The following is an 8,603-nucleotide window of genomic DNA, read 5'->3' on the forward strand; positions in this document are numbered from 1 at the left end:
TAAGCACATCATGCAACAAAAATCGCTATAATTTTATTGTCTTAAGAGTTTGGAACGAAAATTGGAGTTCCGGCCAAAATGGCCCTTATATTTTTTTCTATTAATAATAGATCAGTAATTATTATATATCAGCTCATGTGACCCGTTGGCCCCAGCACAAGGAGACCCATGTAAGTCTACAATGTTTATGCAGGGCGAGGTAAGCTCTTTTGTATTTAAACCCCTAATCCGGACCGCTAAAAAATGCAGTTAGGTTCTCAGGACAAGATAGTAATTAGAAGAGGAATTTTACAATACTTGAGAAAGTTTCTTAAGGTATCTAAATTTTACATTAAAATTTTTGGTACCTTACTTAGTACTTAGAGGTAACAAATTTTACACTAGAAAATATGATACTTCTAGGTACATTCTCAAGAATGATAAAATTGGTGTAATCAGAAACATACTTCTCTCAAGTCACCCAAAAAAAGTACCTATATGTTACTAACTCAGCTCTTCATCGGAAAAAAAAAATTCGCAAAAAGAATATAACCGTGAAGAAACAAACAGTGATCCCTAGAACTTATGACAGTCCAGATATCACTCTCTCACACTTCTCCTCAAGGATCCTCACGGCTTCTGTGAAGAGTGCCTCTGGCGGTAGCCCTCCAGTAGACTCGATTGTAACTAGCCAGGGGAAACAATAGCCAAAATTATAGTGAGTTGAACAAGACAACTAGCCTGATGCAACTACAAATTGTACAGGTGTCAAATTCAAGAAAGGAGTAGTATAATAACAAATAATTAGGTTTGTCCACTACTTCTGACGCGCCGTAGTTCTACTTGTTCCCCGCTAGGTCCCATAACACATTCCCTACAAAGGGTGCATGCTCTTGGCCTAGCAACAACTGCTCTCTTTTCCCCTGCGTATGGAAAGATAGGGGGTGATATTGAAGTAAAGGCGGCGACCATAGCTTGAATTATATGAGTTTGAAGGCTAAAACCATATTATGTTACCTACGGTTTTTGATCTTTTTAGTGCTTAGTACCCTCAATTTTGGCAGTTTCGTAAAAAGTTCAGAACACATAATCCTATGAATTTTCTTTGGACATGATGTTTGTTTCCTTGCTTTTATTGTTTGAACGATTTAAAACTCAGAATACTGCCAATTATATTCACTTCTACTGAAGGGTTATTTCGAAAGAGCAGGCCTAAAAACCTACATCATATTGCTTAAGAAAATTTTAGGAATTGAGGGTCTACAAGGTGTTCATTTAGGTAAGAGCTTGTTACATTTATCATACGCTCTTAACGTGCATATTTGAAACATGTTTACATAAATAAAATGTGTTTATCATGTTGCAGTAACAACTGGTATTATGAGTAGAATTCCTTAATAAAGTGTCCATCAAACACATTAAAGTGACCACAAGTATAGAAAAGTCAGGAAATAGATGACAATATGAAGTGATAAGCGTATAGCAAATCGTCACAATAGACAAGGTGATTTGTGTTTTATTATTATGAAAAAAAATCCCATTATCCCCTTATCCTCCTATGAGCACCTGCATTTCAATCGCACTGGGAAAAGAATACTATAAAAGCAAGAGATATACTCATATATATGTTACAAACAACACACCCACTTTTTCTCACTTCTATAGTAACTAGTGCTATGCTCGTGCAGATTGGGAGGGATACAGATGAATGGTTTTATGGGGTTCAATTTTATCTATTTGGTTTTTCTAGTGGGTTGATTTTCTCGTGAAAACACTGCTTCTTGGGTGGGATGGTTTTTAGGTTTTTTTTCCCTTACGTGATGGGGTAAGTACAATGGTGGGGGAGGAGGATGAGTCCGCTTTTATACCATAGTAAAGAAATAAGTGCAACAACAATTAGGATTGACAATAACTCCCTTACTTAGTATAACAACAGTAAAATAAGTAAACAACTAATGGAAACAGAAGTTACCGTTTCCCAGGTCTTCAATATCAAAAACATTGACCGGGCACTTTTTCACTAGCTTCTCTGCGTTATCACCTTTGATTTCTTTACGGAAAACAACCTATGTTATAATAGAACACTAATACATGAAGGCAAAAGCAAAACATGGCAACTCACGATTTTCTTACTAGAAATTCCCACGAAAGAATTTACCTCGGGGAACATTCTGTACCATGCTGTAGCAACTGGAGACCACTTGGCATGCACTTCCCCATTCCCTTAACACCATGCACCTCGAGTACAATAGCCTAAAACATAGCTGATCTATATTAGAAGGTACATTAGTTTGCAAAGAATCACCCCCACAAAATATAAGTAAAACAATTTCAAAGTAGCAGGTCTCCATAAGAAAGTGTCTTTAGAAAAGTTTGTATCAGCACGCACATGAACTTAGGCTTGGTGAGTAATTAAGCCAAAAAAAGGATTCATATATAGCTACATATAACAAGACTCCATGAATTGACTGGATTGAAGTCTTCTCTCTATCATGTGGACTCAATAAAGCACCTTAGTCCAAATAGTAAATCTAAAACAATAGAGAATATATAGCTACCAGGTACTCCTGTCATAATACTATCATGGAAAATAACCACAGTAACAAATTTACCTGGCCTGGCCCAAGCCTTGCAATAGTTATATCTTTAAATTTCACACCAAGAGGCTTTTCTAAGATATCCTTCTGGCTTTGACTGAAGGAAGTGTAGGTCTTTTGTTTGTACCTAGATTGAGCAGGAGATGCCAAAGGTAGTCGGCTGCCTTCTGGCAACCACTCTAAATCACCAGACTTCACTGTGCATAAAAAACTATGTGAAAACTTGATACGGTAGAAGATATCAATCAACATTCTACGAAATACAATACAGGCTTGTGCTGCTCACAATTATATAGAAGTACAACAAGAGAAATAATAACAAATACTTAATTTATCATTGGCATACATTGTTGGCTTTACCAAAGTAATTTGTTAGATGACTGATTAGACTGGTGGAAAGTCTGATTGATGTGGCATCAAAGTAGTTTAAATGATTTAGTTGTCTATAAGCTTCATAGCATATAGTGTGATGTTTCAACCAGAGAACAAAATGGATACTTCATTTATAAGATAGGACTCTTTGAAGGTTTACTAACAGGATCAAATAAGGTTATTGATATTAATTTATCCGATTGCAACTTGCATGTGTAGGGATTTCCCATCAAATGAGAAGCATATTATGTAATTCAAGACAAATTTGTAAACATGATGGTACTACCTTACTTATTTAGTAACAATGAGAAAAAGCCAAAAATATGACATTTAGTTTTGAAAAGCAATGAATAAAAATGGCTCAGAAGAGTAAATTGGAGCAGATACACATCAGAGGGGCAAAAATCCGTATGGTCGACTTAGTAAGTTGGAAACTGTAAAAGAGTCTAGGTTGCAGGGAAGTAATATATACCTGTAAGCCGCGGGGAACCCTTTTTACATGAAACATGGAGTTTGTACACAATAGTGTTTCTTTCATTTGGGACATCATTTTCTACAAAATACAACAGAGGAATAGGGCAGCTATTATTCGTGTATAACAACCAATTTATGAATATGAATTACAATAAATTATGTTACTGACCTGACATATATTCAAAATGCCTAGGATCTGCATCAAGTGGAATAAGGCCAAGCCTATGTGATAGAACTTCATCTGCTATAACTGAGGTGTTGTCAACCATTAATACTTTCTCGATTGCCATTGTAGGAAGCTGAAAATTTGAGACAATGAAGTACATGTATTGAAACAGAACCCCCAAATATATGACACATTTACAAATTTAGAATACAGCAAATAGCTTCTAAGATGGCACAGATGATAACATGCGCAAACCTCTGCTATAAGGATTCTCCGAAAAGCATTAGCTATTGATGCATCAATACCAATCATATCAAACTCCATATCATCTTCCGTAAGTCGACTTATCTCAACTTTGAAGTTTTTGCAAAATTTCTCCGCTGACACGCTATTATCAATTCCCATAGCAGAATAAGCACCAGCGTATTGAAAACCTTCAGTCTTTAAACATATAAAACAATAGATTAGGCCTATTGTACACACACTGAAATTGCAATAAACAGAATGTTTCCTTTCAAACAGAGTATTAAAAAAAATCATGAAATAATACCCATTCTATCTAATAATCTTAAAATTAACCCATTAGGTGCAGTACGGTAGTAGAAAAAAAATACTAATGCTTAGGCTCCTTCACAAGAACAACTTATCAGAATTTCTGAACACATGATCTCTGAAGGATCGAATTTAACAAACAAAGATAGAAAGAGTTGGAATGAGAGATACATTAACGGGGGCGTCGGCCTTGCAGACAACACGCGTGCGCTGGACCTCAAGGTGTTCCGGAAGCTTCTTTTCCTGCTGCTTGGGCTCGTGATCGTCGTCCGTGTCCTTGCTCGATTTGCTCCCCATCTTCCCCTCGCCTTCCCGTGTTACCAAGGAGGAGAAGGAGAAAATTAGCCGGCGAGGAGTCGCGTGGCGCGGGCACTAGCTAGCTAGGGCAACGAGCTGCCGCTGCTGCTACACGCGGGCGGCGGTGGCGGCCGGAACGCCGGAGTTCGCGCCGTGATGATGGATGTCATTTGGGCTCTAATGGGCTTAGGTCTCGGATTTTGGGCCATGATGGGCTTTTTATTTTGGGGCCTCCAGTGAATGGGCCTCAGCCCTTCACGCTTTAGGAAGCCCTCATCTCAGAAAAAAAAAAGAAGAAAAGAAAAAAAAAAGGAATCCGAGCAGCCACGTCGCCGGCGACGCCGCCCGCCCTGACCGACGACGAACCGGCCGCCGCCCGGCGAGGGAGATGAAGACGGTGAGCCTCGGCGCCGCCAGGCCTTCGTCTGTCAAGTTCCGCATGTACGTCGTCTCCCCCTCTCCCCTGCCCCTCTCTCGGCAGCGTTGCTTCTGCATCTCCACCTCCTGACCTCCGCCGCCTGCGCGGCCGCGCCGCAGGCCGACGAGGGATAACCTGGTGCCGATACGCGTCGACGTCGAGGTGGACGGCCAGCGCTACAGGGACGCCTTCACCTGGAACCCATGCGGTATCGCCTCCTCCTCCTCCTCCTCCTCTGGGTTGGTTGCTTGCTGCCTCGTCTGCTCCGATCCAAATCTTCCTCTTCCTCTGTTGCGCTGGTGCAGACCCCGACTCGGAGATCATAAGCTTCGCGAAGAGGACGGCCAAGGACCTCAAGCTGCCGGCCAACTTCGTCCCCCAGATGCTCCACTCCATCCAGGTGCCCCCCTTTGGATTCCATCCTAAGATGAATGTTTCATACAGGGTGTCCTGCAAATCTTGCAAGATTGTATTCATATGTGTTCTTTGTGTGTTTCTAACAGGGGCAACTGACCGAGTTCCGTTCCTACGAGGGAGAGGAGATGCAGATCAGGGAGAAGATTGTGCCCCTCAAGGTTTGCCTTCTCTTGCTAACCGCAGATTGTCTTTTGTACCTTTTGTTTCAACCATATGAATTGGAGTGGTGATGAATGTGCAGATTGACCTCCGGATAAACAATACTGTAATCAGAGATCAGTTCTTGTGGGTAAGTGTGCATCTGTACATTTCAGGATTCTTGTGTTTATTTGGAAGATTTTCCATTATCGAGTTGTTCGAATATGTTGTTTACTTAACTTTCTGTCTTCACGCCAATTTTTGAATTGCAGGATATAGGCAACCTGGATAGTGATCCTGAGGAATTTGCAAGGACGCTATGTGACGATTTGAACATTACAGATCCTGAAGTTGGGGTATGCTTTGAAATTCTGAATTCCTGATGAATTATGTTTTCCTTTTTGACACAGTTTATTCATTTGAAGTATCATGTCTGAGAAGGTTGGTTCCTTGTCACTTGGATAATTTTTTTTTAAAAAAACTAATTTGTAACTGAGTTTGAATGAGGGAATGACCGTGTCCTACCGAGCATGTATGTGAAAGAAAAACCTCATGTTGGCCTGTCCTCTTCATTTTGAATCATTGGGGTTATGTTGCACACTTGTCTTTTAGTGGTAATTTTGGCTCGGTGTATATGCCATCAACCTATAGTTTTATGTGCTATTAACTTGAAACTCTTGTTTAAACCTACTTGCAACTAATGACAAAAGAGCTCTTTCAATTATTGCTGCTATTGGACCCAACTCTACTATTCGACTTTTGTAAGTATGGTAAAATCTTGTAGTGCCATTATATTCCATTGGATTTTGAAGTGGCAAAGCTTTGAGTGCTTGTGATTCTTTGCATAGTTTCTTGCTGGTGATGTTTTCCTGTAAACACATAATTTTATTATTTCTGCAACTTTGTTTTGGATTGACAAAGTATTGTGATTGATGTGCAGCCTGCAATAGCTGTCTCCATCCGCGAGCAGCTTTATGAGGTTAGCTATACTGCCCTTGCTATTTGAGTTTGCAAAAAATTGGCTGTAATTGCTTTACACGTTTATGGTTACCCTCTTATTCGGTAAGATCGTTGTTGATACGAAAAAAACAGTAATATTTGTCTTTGCAGATTGCTAGTCAAAGTGTTTCTGCTATGAGGGAAGCAGCTAGAGTTTCAAAGAAGGGGAGGCGAGCACCAGAATTTGCTTCAAATAGGTCTGTGCAAGTGTCTAGTGTTATTTAAGTTTCAATGGAACTGTGCGACAAATGAATATTCAAGCTACACTCTATCCTTTTTGGTATATTTCAAATTTCTGTGACCATGTTTTTGCAGTAAAGCCATGAACAATTCACTAGATCTATTCAAGTATTTTGGCAGCAAAGGGAGTGTCGTTCGGTAAGCTCTGCTGTTACAGAAGCTTTTGATATGTTAATTAATGCTTATATGTTCGCCTGTATGAGGGATCAGATCCATTGTTCCCCATCAATAAGCGACGAAGGCAAAGAATTTTCGCAGCTTTATCCATTGTTTAATTGTGGAGTATCATTTATCATGATTACTACTATTTGGTCTTAACTTAAGTTGCTCTTGTATTTCCTCTGTAACAGGAAAAGGAAGGAATGGTACTTGTATGAGCCTGTTGTAGATGTCATAACTAATGAGGAAGTTGGAGTAACTGATGCAACAGAGGAGATTAACTCCAGGTGAGGAATGATCACATATAATCAGTGAACTCCATTTATTGTTCTAGATGTGACTGAGCCATTATTTGTGGGCTTCCCTCTTGACTTGGAGCTGCAACCGAAAACAATTGTGGCCAGGAATGCATGAGCTGAAGCTGTAAACTGTACCGCATTTGATGATCCTGACGTGTTGAAAAGAAGGATGAGAGCCTCCAACCCATGTTACACCAATGCTGTTTGCAAAGCTTTCTGGTTGTGACTGCAGACCTCAGGAAAGAAGCCATTTCAATGTTTGTGTTTGGAAGGGAGGGCGAGCATTAGGAGCATTAGGTACCTGGCTAGGTTAGCTCTGTTCTGTAGATGTGTAATGTGTTGTACTCATAAAAAAACTGCATGGAAGCCATGGAATGTGACCTACCTGTATGGAGCTTGCCCTTCAGTTTGCTATTGTGTCGACCATGTTTTGGGCTTGTGATGTGTTTATGTTTTGGAAGAAGTGTTTTTTAGGTCGTCAGAGTTTAGGCCTACTAATTAAGCCTTGGACTTTTCGCATCTCTCATGGATTAAGTATGGATTGATTGTTGATACTCCTATGTCAATCAATTGGATCAGAATATGTATTTGTATGATTCCCATCCAAATGTGGATATAGAATTCATAGACCTGGGCTACGGAATACCCTGTTTATGGCGTGTGGGGATATTCAGATAATCCGTAAATCAGATATATTTCGTCTAAAAAATTGCAAATCGGATATTGTAGTCAGATTGGTTGGAATTTGGAGAGCCTACTCCTGGCCCGTCATCTTTTCTTCATCCTTTTTTTTAATCCAAACAAAGTGATCAATTTATTATATATTATTATAATATAATAACAATTCTATAAAAAAGGAGTTGATTATCCAAAAATATATATAAGGGGTTGAATCTGTGTAATTGAAAGCGCTTGTAACGATGGTCAATGAATCTACTAATATTGTACAACATTTTATAAAAGAGAAAAATCCAACAAATATTTGAGACAACGCATCACCGCTTTCAAGGTTAGACTAGTATTTCCACTCAGAAAACGTTGCCAGATGGAGTGACAGCCAACTGATCAAATCCACTATCAACAAAGAAGGCCCACCCGGGGCCCAGACCATAATAGATAACAATGCCAGCTCAGACATCAGCTGCACACCACCTCTAGGAGCTAGTACAATAACATACTACAAATAAACTATATACACATGTGAAGAAGATAAAAAGAAAAGAGAGAAGAAAAGCGGGCTACAGATTTGTAGTCAGCTATAGCATGGACTTTAAAATATTATGTGTATGGACTTCAAAATATTATGTGTGTATAAGATATGAGACCATATATTAATTATTTAGTATATATTTATAGGTAACTATTGTATGAATGAGCTATCAAATTACTACCTCCGTCCCAAAATATAATAATTTTTAGCTATAAATCTCGACACATAGTTATAGAGGATTTGTAGCTAATAGTTAGCTATACTATTAAACTTCCTCTAGGACACA

The 8,603-nt window shown here is 39.3% G+C and overlaps 1 protein-coding gene and 1 pseudogene across 2 annotated transcripts; one reads left to right on the forward strand and one right to left on the reverse strand.

Moving 5' to 3' along the window:
- Positions 1-356: 356 nt before the first annotated feature.
- LOC4330572 (uncharacterized) lies at positions 357-4,566 on the reverse strand (annotated as a pseudogene).
- A 120-nt stretch (positions 4,567-4,686) lies between these two features.
- Positions 4,687-7,745, forward strand: LOC4330573 (chromatin structure-remodeling complex protein BSH). Of its 2 annotated transcripts, XM_015767674.3 has the most exons (11): positions 4,687-4,878; positions 4,975-5,063; positions 5,161-5,255; positions 5,359-5,430; positions 5,514-5,561; positions 5,683-5,766; positions 6,351-6,389; positions 6,521-6,606; positions 6,725-6,787; positions 7,000-7,095; positions 7,213-7,745. In XM_015767674.3, exons 1-11 carry the CDS (start codon positions 4,826-4,828, stop codon positions 7,220-7,222), a joined length of 735 nt encoding a protein of 244 aa, XP_015623160.1. In that variant the 5' UTR covers positions 4,687-4,825; the 3' UTR covers positions 7,223-7,745. The 2 variants fall into 2 exon arrangements, with proteins under 2 accessions (XP_015623160.1, XP_015623161.1); XM_015767675.2 differs by lacking the exon at positions 7,213-7,745 and having other exon boundaries at positions 7,000-7,099.
- Positions 7,746-8,603: the final 858 nt, after the last annotated feature.

This window comes from Oryza sativa, chromosome 2, assembly GCF_034140825.1.
Source record: "Oryza sativa Japonica Group chromosome 2, ASM3414082v1".
In the NCBI taxonomy this organism is placed as follows: Eukaryota; Viridiplantae; Streptophyta; class Magnoliopsida; order Poales; family Poaceae; genus Oryza; species Oryza sativa.

Bases quoted from the DNA above. Each gene is read 5' to 3' on its own strand.
- LOC4330573 (XM_015767674.3), top strand. From the start codon at position 4,826: ATGAAGACGGTGAGCCTCGGCGCCGCCAGGCCTTCGTCTGTCAAGTTC. The intron at 5,767-6,350 runs GTATGCTTTGAA...ATTGATGTGCAG, and splicing joins TTACAGATCCTGAAGTTGGG to CCTGCAATAGCTGTCTCCAT. The intron at 6,788-6,999 runs GTAAGCTCTGCT...CCTCTGTAACAG, and splicing joins AGCAAAGGGAGTGTCGTTCG to GAAAAGGAAGGAATGGTACT.